Source organism: Nematostella vectensis, chromosome 12 (assembly GCF_932526225.1).
Source record: "Nematostella vectensis chromosome 12, jaNemVect1.1, whole genome shotgun sequence".
Classification (NCBI taxonomy): Eukaryota; Metazoa; Cnidaria; class Anthozoa; order Actiniaria; family Edwardsiidae; genus Nematostella; species Nematostella vectensis.
The window spans coordinates 13,913,367-13,937,881 of NC_064045.1; the positions used below are offsets into that span (position 1 = coordinate 13,913,367).

General features: G+C 37.5%; 1 protein-coding gene across 1 annotated transcript in view; it reads left to right on the plus strand.

Moving 5' to 3' along the window:
* The window catches only part of LOC5520247 (katanin-interacting protein), a 38,641-nt gene that overhangs the window by 7,984 nt on the left and 6,142 nt on the right, over positions 1-24,515 (plus strand). Inside the window, exons 16-39 of the mRNA XM_048719807.1 lie at positions 464-573; positions 1,544-1,718; positions 2,075-2,188; positions 2,732-2,848; positions 9,759-9,896; positions 10,412-10,486; positions 10,985-11,065; positions 12,110-12,204; positions 13,567-13,752; positions 14,606-14,749; positions 14,900-14,968; positions 15,402-15,457; positions 15,777-15,994; positions 16,725-16,861; positions 17,665-17,765; positions 18,125-18,230; positions 18,757-18,904; positions 19,821-19,915; positions 20,301-20,403; positions 21,734-21,828; positions 22,471-22,510; positions 22,969-23,203; positions 23,769-23,822; positions 24,244-24,359. Coding sequence (XP_048575764.1) covers positions 464-573; positions 1,544-1,718; positions 2,075-2,188; positions 2,732-2,848; positions 9,759-9,896; positions 10,412-10,486; positions 10,985-11,065; positions 12,110-12,204; positions 13,567-13,752; positions 14,606-14,749; positions 14,900-14,968; positions 15,402-15,457; positions 15,777-15,994; positions 16,725-16,861; positions 17,665-17,765; positions 18,125-18,230; positions 18,757-18,904; positions 19,821-19,915; positions 20,301-20,403; positions 21,734-21,828; positions 22,471-22,510; positions 22,969-23,203; positions 23,769-23,822; positions 24,244-24,359 — 2,808 coding nt within the window. The remainder of the gene's footprint in view (positions 1-463; positions 574-1,543; positions 1,719-2,074; positions 2,189-2,731; positions 2,849-9,758; positions 9,897-10,411; positions 10,487-10,984; positions 11,066-12,109; positions 12,205-13,566; positions 13,753-14,605; positions 14,750-14,899; positions 14,969-15,401; positions 15,458-15,776; positions 15,995-16,724; positions 16,862-17,664; positions 17,766-18,124; positions 18,231-18,756; positions 18,905-19,820; positions 19,916-20,300; positions 20,404-21,733; positions 21,829-22,470; positions 22,511-22,968; positions 23,204-23,768; positions 23,823-24,243; positions 24,360-24,515) is intronic.

Sequence of the window (24,515 nt, forward strand, 5' to 3'; positions counted from 1 at the left end):
TTTGTAATTACTGGTAGTTACTGATGTACTCTATTACTGTAAGAATCCTAGTACCCGATGATGTACCTATACTTTACTATATACCAACCCATGAAATATAGCAATCATGAGAGATCATCTCTTCCATTCTTTGTAATTACTGGTAGTTACTGATGTACTCTATTACTGTAAGAATCCTAGTATTAACACATACGTTTTCATTAAAAGGGGCAAGGGCAAAGTAATTTTTTTAAATGATTTTTCATCATCATCATCCTTTGGCCTCATATGGCTTGCACAATTAATCTCCTGACTCTATGGTCTGGAGATCCAGAGGGATCCCTGTTGCCCTGGACAGATGGAATCACTGAATAATGGCTTGCTGGACTGCATGGGGAGCTGAGCCAGGGTCAGATCAGATAGGAGACAACCACACCTGTTACACAGAATCAAATACTAGTTACTTTGTTTGTGTTCTTTTTAGCGCAAACCTCTGGCCTCTCCAATGTCGGCTAGACCTCAGTCAATTGGACCTTGTGAGACGGACATGACGATAGACATGGTGACTGAGAAAGTCAGAAATATGGACCCAAGGTAAACTGTTCCCTTGAAAATATGGACCCAAGGTAAACTGTTCCCTTGATAATTTGGACCCAAGGTATACCGTTCCTTTGATAATATAGACCCAAGGTAAACTGTTCCCTTGATAATATGGACCCAAGGTAAACTGTTCCCTTGATAATATGGACCCAAGTTAAACTGTCCCCTTGATAATATGGACCCAAGGTAAAATACATGGACTCAAGGTAAACTGTTCCCTTAATAATATGGACCCAAGGTAAACTGTTCCCTTGATTATATGGACCCAAGGTTAACTGTTCCCTTGATAATATGGACCCAAGGTAAAAACTGTTCTCTTGATAATATGGACCCAAGGTAAAGAACATAGACCCAAGGTAAACTGTTCTCTTGATAATATGTACCCAAGGTTAACTGTTCCCTTGAAAATATGGACCCAACGTAAACTGTTCCCTTGATAATATGGACCCAAGATAAACTGTTCCTTTGATAATATGGACCCAAGATAAACTGTTACTTTGATAATATGGACCCAAGATAAACTGTTCCTTTGATAATATGGACCCAACGTAAACTTCACAGAGCCAAGGTAAACTACATGGTCCAAAGGTAAACTGTTCCTTTGAAAACTTGTATACTAGGTAAACTGTACCTTTGATAACATGGACACAAGGTGAACTTTTCCTTTGATAAAAGGTTTCAGCTTAGTGATTCACTGTACCATAAAATTTATAATTCAAGACACTGTATACTGTATTATGCAGGAAATAAAGCATTGTGTGTGCCTTCATGGTGCAAAAGAAAAACAAGCTTTTTGTTTTGGATAATTTCAAGAGCAGATCAGTGTAGCACAAGACCAAAGGTCACGTTTGCCATAATTCAAATAACTGATAATGCACCAACTCTTTATATGAGGTAGCATAAACACTTGCTAGAAGAGCTAGTGCATAGTGTGCTTACTATCTCAATTACTTTATAACACTAGGCAACAACAGCAGTTGATCAGCTTGCTGTCTAAGCTAGAGCTTAAGGAGCCACCATACAAGATGTCCAGCCCAACCCCCTCCCCCAGGGGATCACCCATCAAAGCTACAGTACCCTTTGGGCAGATTGGTGACGGCAGCCCAACGGCAATAGAAAGGAGCATAACACCTATACAGGTACATCGTTTCTTAAAACCAATAATAAGGCTTTTTAATGGCGAAACCTATACTTGCCTTTTTGGGCATTGGGCATTATTTAGGAAATACACATTTTGGATATAATTTCCACCAACAGACCCAGAATATTCTTTAAAAAGCGTTTATTTATTTTATCAGCAATTTCTTTGCAGTTATCTGAAGAAACGTTATCAAAAATTGAATAGTAAGTGTAAGTGTAAGTTACCGCCCTCAGTGACAGGACTTACTAACAATACACATACAGTAAAGGGCCACTTGATTTAGAGCAGCATGGCTCAAGCTAAACAGGGTAAGGTTCTACAAATAGACGCATGATCCCATAGCGTTTTTATTGGTTTCAGACGTCCAGTTTTAGTTATGATCCTGAGTCAGCTCCAGAAGAAGGAATTGATGTGAACATTGAGATCAACTCTAACTGGGGTCACCCTGACACACTTGGAATTACCGAGGTAAGTGTCTTTACTTTTAAAGTACATTTAAACCAGTTCATCCAATACATAATGGACATTCTCTCGGGCAAAACTCTCTAGAATTGCCCCACTTATACACATGAAGTATATGGATCACTATAGCGGATGTAGTTTTGCTAAACAACAAATCACTAAATAATATCACACATTGATTAATTTTGTTTTTAATTTGAACAACTTCCACGTTTCCTGAAGTTCCAATATTTCAAAATTCCCCAAGGACTCCATTTTGGTTTTTCAACTCGAGCAGTTCACCTTGCATCCTATACCCCTCCCCCCTTAACCCTGTCCTTTCTCAATTAACTGTTTGCTTGTATAAGCTTGTAGGAACAGCCTTACTAAACGGTCTTCAAATATGGTAATTTGGCAAAAAATAAAACAGCTGTAAATAAACTCCGACCTGCCTAACCATAGCCCAGAAGCCCCATTATTTGAAAAAAAAATGTATGTCCTTTCTGTCTTCATTTCCTACCAAAACCTACCAATTTCACTTGACAATGCAATATGAATTTCAACAACCAGATTCAGTTCTTTGACTTGGAGGGCAGGCAGATTGTTTATGATGAGAGCAACATCTCGCTGTCCGGTCACGTGGGTGAGAAGGGCAAGCTGGGTAATCTCGCTAACGGGAAGACCAAGGTATGTGAACTGTAGACCTTTTATATTCCCAAACATAAAGGGGCACTTTCTCTGACAGAGATTTAGTGTTATCTCAGAGAGCACATAAATAGTCTAGGGGGGCTCGCAGTCATGGTATCATTTATAAAAAGAATAGTATCCTTCAATAGAAAATTACCCATTTTTTAGCCATAAGGGATGGTGCGCATGTATCATGTACACTCCTCTTGGTGCGCAACTGCCATATATATATTGTATTTATTTTAACCATGTGAGTGCAATTATGTACATGTATTATTTATTTTAACCATGTCAGTGCAATTATGTACATGTATTATTTATTTTAACCATGTGAGTGTAATTATGTACATGTATTATTTATTTTAACCATGTCAGTGCAATTATGTACATGTATTATTTATTTTAACCATGTGAGTGCAATTATGTACATGTATTATTTATTTTAACCATGTGAGTGCAATTATGTACATGTATTATTTATTTTAACCATGTGAGTGCAATTATGTACATGTATTATTTATTTTAACCATGTCAGTGCAATTATGTACATGTATTTATTTTAACCATGTGAGTGCAATTATGTACATTTATTATTTATTTTAACCATGTGAGTGTAATTATGTACATGTATTATTTATTTTAACCATGTGAGTGCAATTATGTACATGTATTTTTTTTAACCATGTGAGTGCAATTATGTACATGTATTATTTATTTTAACCATGTCAGTGCAATTATGTACATGTATTTATTTTAACCATGTGAGTGCAATTATGTACATGTATTTATTTTAACCATGTGAGTGCAATTATGTACATTTATTATTTATTTTAACCATGTGAGTGTAATTATGTACATGTATTATTTATTTTAACCATGTCAGTGCAATTATGTACATGTATTTTTTTTAACCATGTGAGTGCAATTATGTACATGTATTATTTACTTTAACCATGTGAGTGCAATTATGTACATGTATTATTTATTTTAACCATGTCAGTGCAATTATGTACATGTATTATTTATTTTAACCATGTCAGTGCAATTATGTACATGTATTTATTTTAACCATGTGAGTGCAATTATGTACATGTATTATTTATTTTAACCATGTCAGTGCAATTATGTACATGTATTATTTATTTTAACCATGTCAGTGCAATTATGTACATGTATTTATTTTAACCATGTGAGTGCAATTATGTACATGTATTATTTATTTTAACCATGTGAGTGCAATTATGTACATGTATTATTTATTTTAATCATGTGAGTGCAATTATGTACATGTATTATTTATTTTAACCATGTGAGTGTAATTATGTACATGTATTATTTATTTTAACCATGTCAGTGCAATTATGTACATGTATTTTTTTTAACCATGTGAGTGCAATTATGTACATGTATTATTTACTTTAACCATGTGAGTGCAATTATGTACATGTATTATTTATTTTAACCATGTCAGTGCAATTATGTACATGTATTTTTTTTAACCATGTGAGTGCAATTATGTACATGTATTATTTATTTTAACCATGTCAGTGCAATTATGTACATGTATTATTTATTTTAATCATGTGAGTGCAATTATGTACATGTATTATTTATTTTAACCATGTGAGTGCAATTATGTACATGTATTATTTATTTTAACCATGTGAGTGCAATTATGTACATGTATTTATTTTAACCATGTGAGTGCAATTATGTACATGTATTATTTATTTTAACCATGTCAGTGCAATTATGTACATGTATTTTTTTTAACCATGTGAGTGCAATTATGTACATGTATTATTTACTTTAACCATGTGAGTGCAATTATGTACATGTATTATTTATTTTAACCATGTGAGTGCAATTATGTACATGTATTATTTATTTTAACCATGTCAGTGCAATTATGTACATGTATTTTTTAACCATGTGAGTGCAATTATGTACATGTATTATTTATTTTAACCATGTGAGTGCAATTATGTACATGTATTATTTATTTTAACCATGTCAGTGCAATTATGTACATGTATTATTTATTTTAACCATGTCAGTGCAATTATGTACATGTATTTTTTTTAACCATGTGAGTGCAATTATGTACATGTATTATTTACTTTAACCATGTGAGTGCAATTATGTACATGTATTATTTATTTTAACCATGTCAGTGCAATTATGTACATGTATTATTTATTTTAACCATGTCAGTGCAATTATGTACATGTATTTTTTTAACCATGTGAGTGCAATTATGTACATGTATTATTTATTTTAACCATGTGAGTGCAATTATGTACATGTATTATTTATTTTAACCATGTGAGTGCAATTATGTACATGTATTATTTATTTTAACCATGTGAGTGCAATTATGTACATGTATTTTTTTTAACCATGTGAGTGCAATTATGTACATGTATTATTTATTTTAACCATGTGAGTGCAATTATGTACATGTATTATTTATTTTAACCATGTGAGTGCAATTATGTACATGTATTATTTATTTTAACCATGTGAGTGCAATTATGTACATGTATTGTTTATTTTAACCATGTGAGTGCAATTATGTACATGTATTATTTATTTTAACCATGTGAGGGCAATTATGTACATGTATTATTTATTTTAATCATGTGAGTGCAATTATGTACATGTATTATTTATTTTAACCATGTGAGTGCAATTATGTACATGTATTATTTATTTTAACCATGTGAGTGCAATTATGTACATATATTGTATTTATTTTAACCATGTGAGTGCAATTATGTACATATATTGTATTTATTTTAACCATGTGAGTGCAATTATGTACATTTATTATTTATTTTAACCATGTGAGTGTAATTATGTACATGTATTATTTATTTTAACCATGTCAGTGCAATTATGTACATGTATTATTTATTTTAACCATGTCAGTGCAATTATGTACATGTATTATTTATTTTAACCATGTCAGTGCAATTATGTACATGTATTATTTATTTTAATCATGTGAGTGCAATTATGTACATGTATTATTTATTTTAACCATGTGAGTGCAATTATGTACATGTATTATTTATTTTAACCATGTGAGTGCAATTATGTACATGTATTTATTTTAACCATGTGAGTGCAATTATGTACATGTATTATTTATTTTAACCATGTGAGTGCAATTATGTACATGTATTATTTATTTTAACCATGTGAGTGCAATTATGTACATGTATTATTTATTTTAACCATGTCAGTGCAATTATGTACATGTATTTTTTTTAACCATGTGAGTGCAATTATGTACATGTATTATTTATTTTAACCATGTGAGTGCAATTATGTACATGTATTATTTATTTTAACCATGTGAGTGCAATTATGTACATGTATTATTTATTTTAACCATGTCAGTGCAATTATGTACATGTATTTTTTATAACCATGTGAGTGCAATTATGTACATGTATTATTTACTTTAACCATGTGAGTGCAATTATGTACATGTATTATTTATTTTAACCATGTGAGTGCAATTATGTACATGTATTATTTATTTTAACCATGTCAGTGCAATTATGTACATGTATTTTTTTTAACCATGTGAGTGCAATTATGTACATGTATTATTTATTTTAACCATGTGAGTGCAATTATGTACATGTATTATTTATTTTAACCATGTGAGTGCAATTATGTACATGTATTGTTTATTTTAACCATGTCAGTGCAATTATGTACATGTATTTTTTTTAACCATGTGAGGGCAATTATGTACATGTATTATTTATTTTAACCATGTGAGTGCAATTATGTACATGTATTATTTATTTTAACCATGTGAGTGCAATTATGTACATGTATTATTTATTTTAACCATGTGAGTGCAATTATGTACATGTATTATTTATTTTAACCATGTGAGTGCAATTATGTACATATATTGTATTTATTTTAACCATGTGAGTGCAATTATGTACATATATTGTATTTATTTTAACCATGTGAGTGCAATTATGTACATTTATTATTTATTTTAACCATGTGAGTGTAATTATGTACATGTATTATTTATTTTAACCATGTGAGTGCAATTATGTACATGTATTATTTATTTTAACCATGTGAGTGCAATTATGTACATGTATTATTTATTTTAACCATGTGAGTGCAATTATGTACATGTATTATTTATTTTAACCATGTGAGTGCAATTATGTACATGTATTGTTTATTTTAACCATGTGAGTGCAATTATGTACATGTATTATTTACTTTAACCATGTGAGTGCAATTATGTACATGTATTATTTATTTTAACCATGTCAGTGCAATTATGTACATGTATTATTTATTTTAACCATGTCAGTGCAATTATGTACATGTATTTTTTTAACCATGTGAGTGCAATTATGTACATGTATTATTTATTTTAACCATGTGAGTGCAATTATGTACATGTATTATTTATTTTAACCATGTGAGTGCAATTATGTACATGTATTATTTATTTTAACCATGTGAGTGCAATTATGTACATGTATTTTTTTTAACCATGTGAGTGCAATTATGTACATGTATTATTTATTTTAACCATGTGAGTGCAATTATGTACATGTATTATTTATTTTAACCATGTGAGTGCAATTATGTACATGTATTATTTATTTTAACCATGTGAGTGCAATTATGTACATGTATTGTTTATTTTAACCATGTGAGTGCAATTATGTACATGTATTATTTATTTTAACCATGTGAGGGCAATTATGTACATGTATTATTTATTTTAATCATGTGAGTGCAATTATGTACATGTATTATTTATTTTAACCATGTGAGTGCAATTATGTACATGTATTATTTATTTTAACCATGTGAGTGCAATTATGTACATATATTGTATTTATTTTAACCATGTGAGTGCAATTATGTACATATATTGTATTTATTTTAACCATGTGAGTGCAATTATGTACATTTATTATTTATTTTAACCATGTGAGTGTAATTATGTACATGTATTATTTATTTTAACCATGTCAGTGCAATTATGTACATGTATTATTTATTTTAACCATGTCAGTGCAATTATGTACATGTATTATTTATTTTAACCATGTCAGTGCAATTATGTACATGTATTATTTATTTTAATCATGTGAGTGCAATTATGTACATGTATTATTTATTTTAACCATGTGAGTGCAATTATGTACATGTATTATTTATTTTAACCATGTGAGTGCAATTATGTACATGTATTTATTTTAACCATGTGAGTGCAATTATGTACATGTATTATTTATTTTAACCATGTGAGTGCAATTATGTACATGTATTATTTATTTTAACCATGTGAGTGCAATTATGTACATGTATTATTTATTTTAACCATGTCAGTGCAATTATGTACATGTATTTTTTTTAACCATGTGAGTGCAATTATGTACATGTATTATTTATTTTAACCATGTGAGTGCAATTATGTACATGTATTATTTATTTTAACCATGTGAGTGCAATTATGTACATGTATTATTTATTTTAACCATGTCAGTGCAATTATGTACATGTATTTTTTATAACCATGTGAGTGCAATTATGTACATGTATTATTTACTTTAACCATGTGAGTGCAATTATGTACATGTATTATTTATTTTAACCATGTGAGTGCAATTATGTACATGTATTATTTATTTTAACCATGTCAGTGCAATTATGTACATGTATTTTTTTTAACCATGTGAGTGCAATTATGTACATGTATTATTTATTTTAACCATGTGAGTGCAATTATGTACATGTATTATTTATTTTAACCATGTGAGTGCAATTATGTACATGTATTGTTTATTTTAACCATGTCAGTGCAATTATGTACATGTATTTTTTTTAACCATGTGAGGGCAATTATGTACATGTATTATTTATTTTAACCATGTGAGTGCAATTATGTACATGTATTATTTATTTTAACCATGTGAGTGCAATTATGTACATGTATTATTTATTTTAACCATGTGAGTGCAATTATGTACATGTATTATTTATTTTAACCATGTGAGTGCAATTATGTACATATATTGTATTTATTTTAACCATGTGAGTGCAATTATGTACATATATTGTATTTATTTTAACCATGTGAGTGCAATTATGTACATTTATTATTTATTTTAACCATGTGAGTGTAATTATGTACATGTATTATTTATTTTAACCATGTGAGTGCAATTATGTACATGTATTATTTATTTTAACCATGTGAGTGCAATTATGTACATGTATTATTTATTTTAACCATGTGAGTGCAATTATGTACATGTATTATTTATTTTAACCATGTGAGTGCAATTATGTACATGTATTGTTTATTTTAACCATGTGAGTGCAATTATGTACATGTATTATTTATTTTAACCATGTGAGGGCAATTATGTACATGTATTATTTATTTTAACCATGTGAGTGCAATTATGTACATGTATTATTTATTTTAACCATGTGAGTGCAATTATGTACATGTATTATTTATTTTAACCATGTCAGTGCAATTATGTACATGTATTATTTATTTTAACCATGTGAGTGCAATTATGTACAATATATTATTTATTTTAACCATGTGAGTGCAATTATGTACATGTATTATTTATTTTAACCATGTGAGTGCAATTAAGGAAGACTTAGGACAGGGCTCAAAATAGTGTCGGGCTGCCGGCAATAGCCGGCTGTTTTCTGGTCTTTGCCGGCTTTTTTTTTCTGTTTCCCCTCTCATATTTTGAGTATGCAGGTTTTTTTCCCCACCAAAATTCACAGAGCCAGCAAATTTAAAATATATATATTTTGAACCCTGTAAGGATAGTTTTCATTTGCACATAAGTATGTCAGTATTTTTCCCCCTTCAATCCAGACAAACAAAAGTCGTTACATGTGGAGCTGCCACTTCACTGCTGGTCACCCTGTGGAACTCATCATCCGTTTGCCAGTTTCAGCAAGCGAGGGGACTGTGTCCAGGATTGTCTTCTGGAACTATAATAGAGGTGTGAAGGTTAGTAAACTCTTATGAAAGGTTAAGGACACGTATTGTTACTCATCTGAGCTCCTCACGGGAATGTGAAGGGTTTACTTTTTTAGTAGCATCAAACTACATCTAGGGGTGGGGTTCTTAGAGTCTGAAAAGGGACTGGAAAGCTCATTATATTTGTATGGTACACGGTTATTCTTATAGAAGTCCCAAGGTGCTTTGGTTAAGTTTTGTTTTTGATGGCTCTCTGAAGTCCACTCTCGCATCTCAGACATGCCTCTTATTGTGAATGGCAGTTCTTGCTCATTCTATTTTCACAGGCTATACTCTTCTAATATGCTACATCAGGCTTGTCAATGGCATTCTCACAGGGATTCCTGTGTTTGTAGATAGACTGGAACGAGCTAACCCAGGTTACATCTCCTTCCCTAGCACAGGAAACCCAAGCGAAACGTTACCAACCAGCCTGCCTATAAGCCATTGATTTCCTTATGCTTTAAGAATTTTGAGATTTTACCATTTGTGGTTTGTCTTTACAGTACTTGAATATAGGAGTGAAAGACTTGAGGTTATTTATAGGTGGCGTTCTTGTATGGAAAGGCACAATTGATAAGGTAGTGTACCCTTCCAATCACAAATCCCTAAAAAACGCATTTTTAAACTTGAATGACATTCTTCGATGAATGTTAAATTATAGTATCAGGCGCGTACCCTGGATTTGTTGAAGGGGAAGGACGGCTGGGGGGAGGTGGTGGGTGTGGTGGACAGGGCACTCATTGATATCATGGAAAGTATGTGTTTGACGATCCTTCCAAACAAAAATGGCCAACTGTGTTCCCTCCTTGTCATTAACTTTTTATTCTTGTGTCTCATGGTGGAATTTTCACAATTTGCATTATAAATACACGTTAAACTATGACTTGAAATTTCTAGATAAGACCACGTAGCGAATTCCATTTCTTTTGTGAAAGGGATTTTGATTTCGGAGGTTACAAAATGTTATATCTTACAAATATAAAACTTGATTGAAGTCAGATGCATTCTGGGAATACTCAAAATAGCAGTTATTTCTATTGGTCTTATTGGTTTTTCTTTTTATTGTATCTTATTAGGGATGCGGAAACCAGGTATTTGACTACAGTAAAGAGGTCAACCTTGTCGATAGTGAACAAAAACAACAAGAGCCAGACAAGGTAAGACACACTCTGAACTAATGGAGGGTATGGTTGCGGTTAGTATGTATGTGTAAAGTATTAATCAGGAAACAAAAAAATATATTTAAACGACTAAGGCAGAAGGCATCTGTTAAAAAAGTTGTTAACGTTTAAAATGAAACCCTCTTTAAATAAAACAAATATTTGTGTTGTATTGCACATCTTTATAAATAGGTGGAGAACCCGATGTTAGTAACTAAGAGTCTCGTTGGACTCTAGGTTACCTTGGGAGGGGTTAGTAGTTCTTGTCTGGTGATAGCCAACTTAAAGGGGCCAGATCTACATACCCATGGATGCGTTAGGAGATTTTCAGTATTAAAAAGTTGCAAAATATTAATAAGGTAGATTGCTTAGGATTTTTAGAATGAGAGCCACGCAAGACTGCAGTACATTTTGGGAATAAGGGTTTGCTACCTCGAAACGCGATCTTTTGTAATAGTAGGGACGGCAACGCGGACGCCGACGGCAGGAAAAAAAAGAATTTGGTTCTGAATTCAATAGCAGCACGTGGAAATGCGGTCTGTCTGATACATTTCACCCTTTTTCCATAAAACCACGACGTGAAAACTCCAAGGTTCACGGCCAATGGAGGCGCGGACGTTTGCACTCCACTAACTACGTTCGCTGCTGTAGAAATAATGTCTTTAGTTTATTTTTATCTATCTCTGACTTTAATGTTTTGCTTATTCCATTGAAATTAAATCATTGATCGCCACGCAAAACGGTAGTTTCATGGTGTTACGGAGCACCAGCACCAAAAACACAATGGGACAAAAGCCAAAAACAAAGACCTTAGAACGAGACAATGGAATAGAGTACAAAGGCCTTGAGCACGAAAAACAAAGCTCTCCGTAACACCAAGGAATTCCCGCGAAAACATCTTTTTCGATCGTGTTGTCCTAGCCGTCGTCGTCCTTGGTTAAGGTCCCTAATGATAGTGACACCAATAGATCATCTGCTTTTGCAAATATTTGCTGTATAAGAATAAATTAGCTCAACATTACTTTTTATTGCCCTCTTTAGTTTGATGCTGGAGAAGCCACGCTACCTTTACGTAGCGAGACGGTTACACTGAAGCGAGGTTCCCTTGACCCCCCTGAGCCCACAAGTGATAAAAGGTAATGCGAGACAGTGTGAACCCTAAGCCAACAAGTCATATAAGGTAATGCGAGACAGTGTGAACGCTAAGCCCACAAGTCATATAAGGTAATACGAGACAGTGTGAACTCTAAGCCCACAAGTGATATAAGGTAATACGAGACAGTGTGAACCACGGGCGTTATAGGTGATTAACTTACCACGGGCGTTCTAATGATTAACTTACCACGGGCGCTCGAGGTGATTAACTTACCACGGGCGTTCTAGGTGATTCACTTACCACGGGCGTTCTAGGTGATTCACTTACCACGGGCGTTCTAGGTGATTCACTTACCACGGGCGTTCTAGGTGATTAACTTACCACGGGTGTTCCAAGTGATTAACTTACCACGGGTGTTCTAAGTGATTAACTTACCACCGGCGTTCTAAACGATAAACTTACCACGGGTGTTTTAAGTGATTAACTTACCACGGGCGTTCTAGGTGATTAACTCACCACGGGCGTTCTCGGCGATTCACTTACCACGGGCGTTCTAGGCGATTTACTTACCACGGGCGTTCTAGGCGATGAATTTACCACGGGTGTTCTAGGCGATTCACTTACCACGGGCGTTCTAGGTGATTCACTTACCACGGGCGTTCTAGGTGATTAACTCACCACGGGTGTTCTAAGTGATTAACTTACCACGGGCGTTCTAGGCAATTAACTTACCACGGGCGTTCTAGGCAATTAACTTACCACGGGCGTTCTAGGTGATTAACTTACCACGGGCGTTGTAGGTGATTAACTTACCACGGGCGTTCTAGGTGATAAACTTACCACGGGTGTTCTAAGTGATTAACTTACCACGGGTGTTCTAAGTGATTAACTTACCACGGGTGTTCTAAGTGATTAACTTACCACCGGCGTTCTAAACGATAAACTTACCACGGGCGTTATAGGTGATTAACTTAGCACGGTGTTTTAAGTGATTAACTTACCACGGGCGTTCTAAGTGATAAACTTACCACGGGCGTTCTAGGCGATAAACTTACCACGGGTGTTCTAAGTGATTAACTTACCACGGGCGTTCTAAGTGATTAACTTACCACGAGCGTTCTAGGCGATTAACTTACCACGGTCGTTCTAAGTGATTAACTTACCACGGGCGTTCTAGGCGATTAACTTACCACGGGCGTTCTAGGCGATTAACTTACCACGGGTGTTTCAAGTGATTAACTTACCACGGGCGTTCTAGGCGATAAACTTACCACGGGCGTTCTAGGCGATTAACTTACCACGGGCGGACATTTTGGTTGAAAATTGCCACCCAAACGAAACAATACAATGTTATGTAGGAAAGTGTATTACTGATACTGGTTGTTCTCTATTTCTCTTTCAGTGCCTCTGTGGGATTACCGGTAAAGCAGGAACAGCCGTCTGTTATCTCTCCCACAACAAAGCAGTTCTCACTGCCATCCTCCCCCCGTCCCTCCAAAGAGCCTACGATTCCACATTCTCCACATGCGTCACAGCACTTAGAATCCACGGCTACTCGGCCCCAGAGCCCTCGCAGGTCAAAGACAAGGTACAATATTTAAAGAAAGCCAATCACGCCGCCATTTTATGCTCCCGCAAAATACAGAGTCATTCAAAGAATCTATTTCCATCGGCCAATTCTAGCAAGTAACTGAGAAACGTTCAATCAAAAATCGTTAATCTGCTATCAGACTTAAATCGTGGATGGTTATTTTGAAATTTTCTTGGAAATGAACCGTTGTATTTTCAGTTGTAAACAATAACAAAGAAGTGGTTGATCGACATTCTTTAGAGGTCGACCCATTATTCCCATGATGCATTTTTTGCTTTTTGGGTCATCAGTAAAAAAGCCCTGAATAATTTTACTAGACCTTAAGCTGGGAAATGAGAGATGGGAAATTGCTTTCAAATTCTGTAATTCTTTTGTCAAACACAATGCAAGTCAAAATCGGTCAAATGCAAGCGCAAGAACCGAGTAGTATGTGTGTTGTGTTTGCGCTGTAGTTAAAACTTCTCAAGTCTTTCTAACATAAGGCTGTAAGTGAACAATGCTATATATAGCTTCCTAATAGTTTGGTTTATGTTTTTTGTAGTGTTTCCCTGCTAGCAGAGGCCTCTTTTCTCTGTATTTCGCTGGGCTGGGGTTCGCTAGGCGCCACCCCAGCGAAATACAGAGAAAAGAGGCCTCTTCTAGCAGGGAAAGTAGGGTGAATCGGTTCTTAAAAAAGAAATACCCTTACCACCACTATGAAAGAGAATCAGGAACACTAGGGGGAGGTACATAACATAAAATGGTCTGCTAAATGCCCAAACTACCCCTCCCCTCCCTCAATGTCCTAGCTACAGGCCAGAAGCGAGACTAGCTTTCTCATTCTTTTTCAAATCTGTTTTGTTCCATCCAGAGGCAAAGGCAACCTGCTTGATTCCCTGCTGCAGTCCAAGGACATAAGAGATGAGGTGGACGGGAAGATCACACGGTCATCATCCACCCCAAACCTCTCGTCCAGCTCTGACCTGGAGAAAGACGAGACTGCGAACTCGCCGAGGTAAGAGAATGGCAAGACTTTGGTTGACTCCGATAATAAAGAACCTTGGGTAATTAAAGGGGTACTTAAAGAGCCATTGTCACCAGTTTACTTCCGGAGGGCCGGTGGAAACCTCAACCGTTAATTTTAATTATTTCCTTTTTCTTCTAGGGGCGATTCGTTTGCCCTTCCCAGCAAACCGCCTTGGCTGACGTCCAGTAAGGGGAAGGGGCAGCTAAGGTATGGTCAAATATCAAGCAAAAATGCTCGTCTTTGTTTTGGGGCATTCTGTATCTCTGTACCTAGAACTGCGCCGGAATTCCCATTTTCTTTAGTCCTTTGCTGTTTTCTTACTTGTATATTGCTTTGTTACCCCCTTCTCTTCCCACTAGCCCGGAAACCTAACAGCTTATCAGCCTTGCTTTATACTTCACCCTGCCATGGTCCATGGTCCGAACACCTGCTTTTTTAAAACCAACAACGACAAAGACAAGCTTCCACCTATATCCCCCCCTCCCGATACCTAGGTGATACTCCCCCCCCGGATCTAAGAACACGAGACATCGTTCTGAGAGCTAGATCAGAATGAGTTTTTTTTCGACTAATGTAAAGGAGGCTATGTTTGAGTCCTGACAAAAAATTCGAAAAATTCAGTATTTTTTTTTCTTTTCAGATCCAGATCATCATCAAGATCAAGGTCCAGACCGATATGGCTCGACGAGAACAAAGGTAGTGATTCTCGCACTGAAAAATCCCAAATCTTGTGTAAAAATCTAGGAAAATTTTACAATACAATCGCAAACTATCCATGACTTAATAACGTTCGAGACCTACTCACGAATAAGTCATGGCCTAGGAACACGCGGTCCGCGATGTATCAACCCACTTGTGCATTTGAGATAGATGTTTTTATATAAAGAGAATGGAATTAAGGACAGAAATTGTTGTTTTTGACCACCCTACCCCCCCTGGATACCCCCCTGTGCACCCCCCTCTTCCCGAGTACCCCTGTTATCAATATTAATATTCCATGTTGTTCGCTGTCCAGAAGGTGATAAAGAAGGTGCACGTAGTTTCAGCTCAAATGACGCCCTACCGCCACGTGACCCTACACCAGACAGTGCGCGGTTACCCTGGCTCAGTCCCAGGTCCACGGGGCGAAGTCACAGCCTACCCGGCGAGGGTGACGAGAGATGGCCGAGTGACTTCGCTGCAAGGCAAGGATCTCAGGAGTTACGTACCGAGTTGGATGAGACGAGCTCAAAGGTAGGTGGACTCAAAGATTCTATGAACAACTATATACTGTATAAGAGTGAATGGGAGAACGATCTGGAAACGATTTTGAAAATCGTAAAACATTCCTTGTACAGACCTGATACCATTCTGAAATTCTTAAAGCGTTCTGCATAATCCAAAGAGCGTTTCTTTCGTTTCCTTATTCTTACGGCATGTAATCACTCATTTCGGTATTGAAGGTTTTTCAGCCTCAACATGCGACTTTCACTAAAAAAATGTGACTTTTTAAGTGACAAAGTCAAGCCAAATTAACACAGAAATAGCTGCGCTCTTCGCGCCAGAGATTGACAAAAATATATTTCAATAAAATAAGCCCTTTCCGATAAAGAAACTTTCTGTCTGATTCATAAATTGCTTTTTGTTGTTTAAAATGGCGGCGTGAATAACCATAGTGTATAGAGATTTTAAAGGCTTAGCACTGAGTGTTCCACAGGGAGCCCACTCAACTCAGCGCATAATAAAACTCCTTCCAAATACTTTGCAAAACCCGGATATTTTACGCAGAGGTATAAAATAAGTGTTCCAAACATGAATGTATGCAATAAAGAGTAAGACATATGTATTTGGAAGAAGTTTTATTGAGAACTTCGTGACCTAATTGATATTCATAAACGAAGTCCAAAGCACATGCTAAATAAACAATGCTCTGAGTTGAGTGGGCTCCCTGTGAGTGTTCTAACCTTGCTGGGTGTTGATTAAGGCGACTAGTGACACAAGATCGAGCCGTCGCCGCGACACCCCCTCTCCAGCCCTCGTTGAGGCGCCACGCCCCTCGTCACGTGACCCTGACCTGTCCTCTTCTGCTGGGGCACGATCCAAAAGACAAGAGTGGAAACAGTAAGTAACGCCAGCAACCACAGGTGGCCCAGTAAGCACGTCCGCGCGTGGGATCTCTTACCACAGGTATCCCAATGTGTTAGCGCGTCAGCGTATGGGGCCTTTCAGCACAGGTGACCCAATGTGTTAGCGCGTCAGCGTATGGGGCCTTTCAGCACAGGTAACCCTTTGTGTTAGCGCGTCAGCGTATGGGGCCTCTCACCACAGGTGACCCATTGTGTTAGCGCGTCAGCGTATGGGGCCTCTCACCACAGGTGACCCAATGTGTTAGCACGTCAGAGTATGGGGCCTCTTACCACAGGTATCCCAATGTGTCAGCGCGGCAGTGTATGGGGCCTCTCACCACAGGTGACCCAATGTGTTAGCGCGTCAGCGTATGGGGCCTCTCACCACAGGTGACCCAATGTGTTAGCGCGTCAGCGTATGGGGCCTCTTACCACAGGTATCCCAATGTGTTAGCGCGTCAGCGTATGGGGCCCCTCACCACAGGTGACCCAATGTGTTAGCGCGTCAGCGTATGGGGCCTCTTACCACAGGTATCCCAATGTGTTAGCGCGTCAGCGTATGGGGCCCCTCACCACAGGTGACCCAATGTGTTAGCGCGTCAGCGTAAGCGTCTGATCACGGTCAAGACATAATATCTTTTTGTGTATTCATTTCTTTCCCTGCCTTGACTTTTTGGACAAGTGTTTACTTATAAGAAGCTTGTGTTCGTCAGTTCCAAGAGATGTGTCATCTTTTGATCAATACTGTGAAGTGCCTTGAACTTGCGGTATTTGCTAGATCGCTATTTTTTGTTTCAGGAATCAGAGTCTCAGTCTTGAAGAGTCTTGGAATGTGCTCTCTTTATTTGAAAAGTGCCACAAAGGACGCATCACCAAGGACTTGGATCTACAGCTACAAGGTGCGAGAGAATATCGATCGGTACAAGACTGTTACGATTAGGCATGGATTTGTTTAACCTTTATGGTACCGTTATGGTTTTGATAGGATCACTGGTAATTAAACCAAGTACACGTTTTTTAACACAGTAAAATATCTCAATGTATTTCAGTGTGTTAAATTGATTGAATTCCCCTCCACTTTATATTGTTTTTTTTTTTTGAACAGCGTTTTTTAAACGTGTAAGACGACCGTACAAACTTTAACCTGCTAAAGCCTCGCTTTAACGCTTTAATAACACATAACCCCCATTATCTATAAAACGGCCCATTGAATTCAATTTGTTTGAAACAGATTAATAAAGTTTCTTTTGATTGACAGACGATGCCCTGGACGAGATCCTACCGCGCTCCGCAACTAGGAAGGACCAGTCAGTACCCCCTAAGGACAGTACAACAGCAGACCCGCCTGCAGCCAGTGACGACAGGTAAACAAGGTTTACTTCATATTAACATATTTACATAGGATTCACACTTTGATTTACCTAGGATTTACACTTCAATTTACATAGGATTCACACATTGATTTACATAGGATTGACACTTCAATTTACATAGGATTCACACACTAATTTACATAGGATTCACACATCGATTTACATAGGATTCACACATTGATTTACATAGGATTGACACTTTAATTTGCATAGGATTCACATACTAAGTTACATAGGGTTCACTCATTGATTTACATAGGATTCAAACTTTAATTTACATAGGATTCGCATATTGATTTAAATATAGTAATGACACTTGCATTTACATAGGATTCCTTCTACAATTTAGTACATAGGATTCCTAAATACAATTTACCAAGGATTTACTCTTTGTTTTACATGGGATTCAAAGCATACATTAAGAAGCATACTTTAAGATGGGGTTCACATATATATAGTAAATATTTTGTCCTCAGTCCACCCCCTGGTACACTAATGTGCTGTTTTTCGTATCCAGCCGGCTTATTGACCTAGAAATTCCCACCCTTCCTCTCGGCAAAAAGCTCGTTATTAACCTCAAGTCAACGTGGGGCGACAGACACTACGTGGGCCTCAACGGCATTGAGGTGTTCACTGATGAAGGGAGGCCAGCCGAAATTGCAGACGTGAGTAGGGGAAGTGACATTATTTTTCGTGGCGCACCATATACTAAACAATCCACCATTAGAAGAGACGGAAGAGGAGCGACTTGAGCTAAGACATGACTTTTAAATAAATGCGGCCGTCACGCCATAAAGCGAGGAAAAATGTCAAAAGTTCAAACTGTTGGGACAAGTAGGCTTTTCAATCCCGCATGCGATCTGAGCGGTGTTCCGTGGTCAGACATGAGTCGTGTGGTGGCTGCCTATTAAGCCTTGTATGCCTTGGACTCGACTGTTGTGCTTTCGTAAGTCAGCATTCAAGGAGGGCGATTGGCTTCTCAAATTGGTTCCTTTTTTACAATACTGTTCCCCTGTAAATGATTCAGTGTAAGAAACGTATTGAAATTGTATGACTTTGTAAATAATATCAATATATCTTGCCGTGTCACCTCAAGACTGTCTCAAGTCCACCCCTCGATTTTGTTCGCCAACTCTCGTATAGTTCGCTGCTCATGTGCCCGCTCGGTCTTGTCCATGCGCGCGCAATCATTGTGACGTCAAATGTTGTCGCATATATTGTGGATTGGCTTTGAGGGTGTTTATCCCCATATATCCTTTCTTTATACAAATTAATGTTTATTCCGCTTTATAGTTTTCGAAACAGGAGTTATTGAATAGCATTGTTAATCTTGCATCATATTTGTTTGCATCTTTTTTTTTTCTTTCATTGTGTTTAATACTTTTCTGTTTTTTGTTTGTTTATGTTTCTTCAATTATTTGCTTGTTTGCTCGCTTGTTAGTTATTGTTTACTTTTTTATGTGGTTGTTAGTTCGCATGTTTGTCTTTTTTAATTCTTTAACAGGCAACTAAGCACATCGCAGCGTCATGAAAGTTTTGTAGATGCACTTATCCTTTGTTATCACTTGTTTTTATCAACAGATTTTGGCGGATCCCCCTGATATCAATGTTCTTCCTGAGTATGGAAACGATCCGCGAGTAGTGACCAATCTTATCGATGGCGTTTATCGTACAAGGTAATGAAGCAGCTCAAATAAGCCCCTCGCAAGATTGTTGATGATAAATGCAGTTGGAGGAATAACCTTTCTCCGATAAATATCTCAATACCAATTAGAAATCGGTTACAATATCGTCACCTTTTTTTAATTTTCTATTTATTATCTTTTCTATTGTCATCTTTAATCAGCTTGTTTTTCATTGTTCATTTGTCTCCTTTTTGTTGTCTTTTTTGCATTGTTATTATTTATTATTGACTCTTCTCGTCGTCATTGTTATCTTTATCATTTTTGCTATTATTTTAATCGTCGTTGTTGTAGTTGTTGTTGCTATTTCCTTTCAAAGTTTTTTTATTAACTTTGATTTCCTTCTAAAAGATATCCCTTCTTCTCTTTCCTTCTTAAGGGATGACATGCATCTATGGCTGGCTCCATTCACTGCAAGGTCGAACCACTACATTACAATCACCTTTATCAGGCCCGTGCGCATAGCGATGATACGGATATGGGTAAGACCCACACTTCAGTATAGCGATGATACGGATATGGGTATGACCCACACTGCAGTATAGCGATGATACAGATATGGGTAAGACCCACACTTCAGTATAGCGATGATACGGCTATGGGTAAGACCCACACTTCAGTATAGCGATGATACGGATGTGGGTAAGATCCACACCTCAGTATAGCGATGATACGGATATGGGTAAGACCCACACTTCAGTATAGCGATGATGCGGCTATGGGTAAGACCCCCACTTCAGTATAGCGATGATACGGATGTGGGTAAGACCTACACTTCAGTATAGCGATGATACAGATGTGGGTTAGACCCACACTTCAGTATAGCGATGATACAGATGTGGGTAAGACCCACACTTCAGTATAGCGATGATACGGATGTGGGTAAGACCCACATTTCAGTATAGCGATCATACAGATGTGGGTAAGACCCACACTTCAGTATAGCGATGATACGGATGTGGGTAAGACCTACACTTCAGTATAGCGATGATACAGATGTGGGTAAGACCCACACTTCAGTATAGCGATGATACGGATATGGGTAAGACCCACACTTCAGTCATAGCGATGATACGGATGTGGGTAAGACCCACATTTCAGTATAGCGATCATACAGATGTGGGTAAGACCCACACTTCAGTATAGCGATGATACGGATGTGGGTAAGACCTACACTTCAGTATAGCGATGATACAGATGTGGGTTAGACCCACACTTCAGTATAGCGATGATACAGATGTGGGTAAGACCCACACTTCAGTATAGCGATGATACGGATGTGGGTAAGACCCACATTTCAGTATAGCGATCATACAGATGTGGGTAAGACCCACACTTCAGTATAGCGATCATACAGATGTGGGTAAGACCCACACTTCAGTATAGCGATCATACAGATGTGGGTAAGACCCACACTTCAGTATAGCGATGATACGGATGTGGGTAAGACCCACACTTCAGTATAGCGATGATACGGATGTGGGTAAGACATACACTTCAGTATAGCGATGATACAGATGTGGGTAAGACCCACACTTCAGTCATAGCGATGATACGGATATGGGTAAGACCCACACTTCAGTATAGCGATGATACAGATGTGGGTAAGACCCACACTTCAGTATAGCGATGGTACGGATATGGGTAAGACCCACACTTCAGTATAGCGATGGTACGGATATGGGTAAGACCCACACATGGGTAAGAAGCAGTTTGGGGCTATGCGAGTTTCTACGAGGGAGAGACTTGCTACAGTAGACTTTTTATGCGTGTAATTCAGAGTTTGTTTGAAAAAAAATCTTCTTTTTTTAGAATTACAACAAGTCTCGGATTCACTCATATCGTGGCGCAAGAGACGTGGAGTTCTCACTTGATGGTAGCCTGATATTCCAAGGTGAAATAGCGAGGTATGCAGCTTTGCAAAAGTCTTCAAAGTTCCAAAAGCTTAATTAATCTCCCTCCATCTTATAAAGCAACAAACTTACCAGTTCATAAAAGACGAAAGAATCTTTTAGAATCAGCGTTATTTAACAGGCCATCTGCTCGTAATTATCAGTAAAATCCTCGAATAAAACTTCTGATAGACAAACTGCTTTTACGATTTTAAAGTATTTTTGCACGTTTCTGAAAATATCCAATATACCCTCTCCAGAGCCTAAATGATCAAATAGACACCTCCTACGCATACATTGGTGTCGCTTTCGGGCTTAGAGTGAAAAAGTTAAGCTTGGAGTCTCTGGGACCCATGGGGAAAAACAAGACTTTTAATTGATGACTCAAGATATCAAATTGATGTAAACTGCAATACATTTTGATTATGTAAAGAGAAGTGTAGAAGTCCGCCCGTAAGGCCTTACATGATTGGCTAGATTACCCTCATTGTTCTATTGTATTCCCGTTCTTCGTCTGTGTTGCATCAATCCAAATCAATCCAATGTGAAATCTTCCGATAGCTTCTACATGGCCCTTTGTAAATCGTAATCATTAGCTAGTTGAATGCTGAGAGTTTCTGTCCTGACTTCATTCTAAGAGTCTGTTTTTGTTTTCAGAGCAAGCGGTACACTTGGTGCTGATGAACCATTTGGTGATGTAAGATATCACTCGTTTATATTCCATTAGTTGTATTAGAAAGGAGGCATGTGATTGTTCTTTTAATAACTGCTTCTATTGCACTGTTATTGAATTTCCTGTCATTGACCTGTTACCACGGATAAGGCTGATGTCGTTGCTGCTCGTTGTTGTTGGTGTTGTTGCTTGTCGTTGTTGTTGATGGCTGTTCTTTTCCTGTCTAGCCTATCCTGTTTACAAAGGGTGAGGCTGTTATTATTGTTGTTGTTTACTACTTTTTCCTGTCTAGACTATCTGATTCACCATGGATGAGGCTGTTGTTGTTGTAGTTATTGTTGTCATTGTTGCCGTTGTTGTTTACTACTTTTTCCTGTCTAGACTATCTGATTCACCATGATTGAGGCTGTTGTTGTTGTAGTTATTGTTGTTATTATTGTTGTCATTGTTGCCGTTGTTGTTTACTACTTTTTCCTGTCTAGACTATGTTATTCACCATGGATGAGGCCATCCTAGATGCCATGGCTCAGAACGACCCAACCTACGAGATCCCTAAGGAAGAAGATCTCCTTGGAGGCGAGGGTGACCGTCCCTCTACGGCTGACCGCGAGGAAGGCCCCTGTTCACAGGATAAGGGCGAACGCCCCTTTACATGCGCTCGGCAAAGGAAACAGAAGCAAGCGGAGCATGAAGAGGTGGACGCCTTCATTGAGCAAGGTCTGCATTGTACACAAGTCTCCATGGCTATGTCTCCATGTATCTGGAGTTTTTTGAAAACTGTATTTTTTTTCTGTACTCAAAAAGACATCTGTCCACACGAAACTTATTCAAATTGCATGTGAAGTCCGCACGAAAACGCTGTGACATGAAATTCTTGACAACGAATTTGTGTTGTAACCCCTGTTACAGCCCATGTACAATTCTAGATGCATGCGTTATCAGTGATCTCCATGTTGGACGTGAACCGGAGGCGTAAATAGAGGGGACAGTTGGCGTTTAAGTAATGGTTCTTATGTTGCTTGTGTCTGTCTGCTTATAGACGTCACAGCCTGAACATAGTGATAAGCTAGCGTGAGTGTACGTTTTACATTTGACGAGCAGGTCTCGTTTTTGGTTTTCTACAAGCTTCCAATCTTAGCAGTGGTCATAAGATAATAGTACACTGCCAATTATGACAGTGTATTATTATCTTATGCAGCCATTATACAGTATACATACTATACAATTCTAAGCTAAACAGTCTTGCTCTTTATTGAAAAGGATTTATCATTCTTATTTACAGATGCTGATTCTGATGATGAGGCTGATATATGTAACGGATACTATACTGGGCAAGGTAAGCTCTACCACAGGGAGCCCAAGATCACATTTCGCAGTCGGATACCTTTAGGTCACCCAAAAGATCTAAACTGAACGAATTTTGAGTAAACTAAGCTGAAAGAGTTGGTCAGTATAGAGAGGTACCACTTGACGAAGGTGATCAGTTTTTCAAGGTGCCTTCTAGGGAGATGGTCGGTTTAGATTAAACCTTTAAATATGATGATTGCCAATAGAGCAATACGGGGCATCAGTGCAGGTAATCAAGGTGGTCAGTTTAAAGAAATACCACGTAATGACAGTGGGTTGTATAGGTAAAACCCAGTGAAAGATGTCAGTTTTCAGAGGTACCACTCAAAGGTAGTGGTTGGTTATCGGTTGAAATCGCTTAAAAGTTTTAACCCTATAACTGAACAACCAAGCTTCCCTTGTGTTCACAGTAGTACAGCTGAACTTTGCGAGCACTTGGGGGGATCCGTACTACTTGGGTCTGACAGGACTAGAGCTGCTCACACCGCAGATGGTGCCCATCCCGCTCAACATCGATATGCTACAGGTACGTTCCATAGCCCCAGGGCGCCAACCTACTCTCCACGCCCTAGATCCTCGGAAAGTGTTATCTAGATCCATGACGCTGGCAGCAAGACGCTGAACGTTCGTCCCACGCACATCTATTTCTTCACAACATAACCACAACAACCAGTTATTTTAA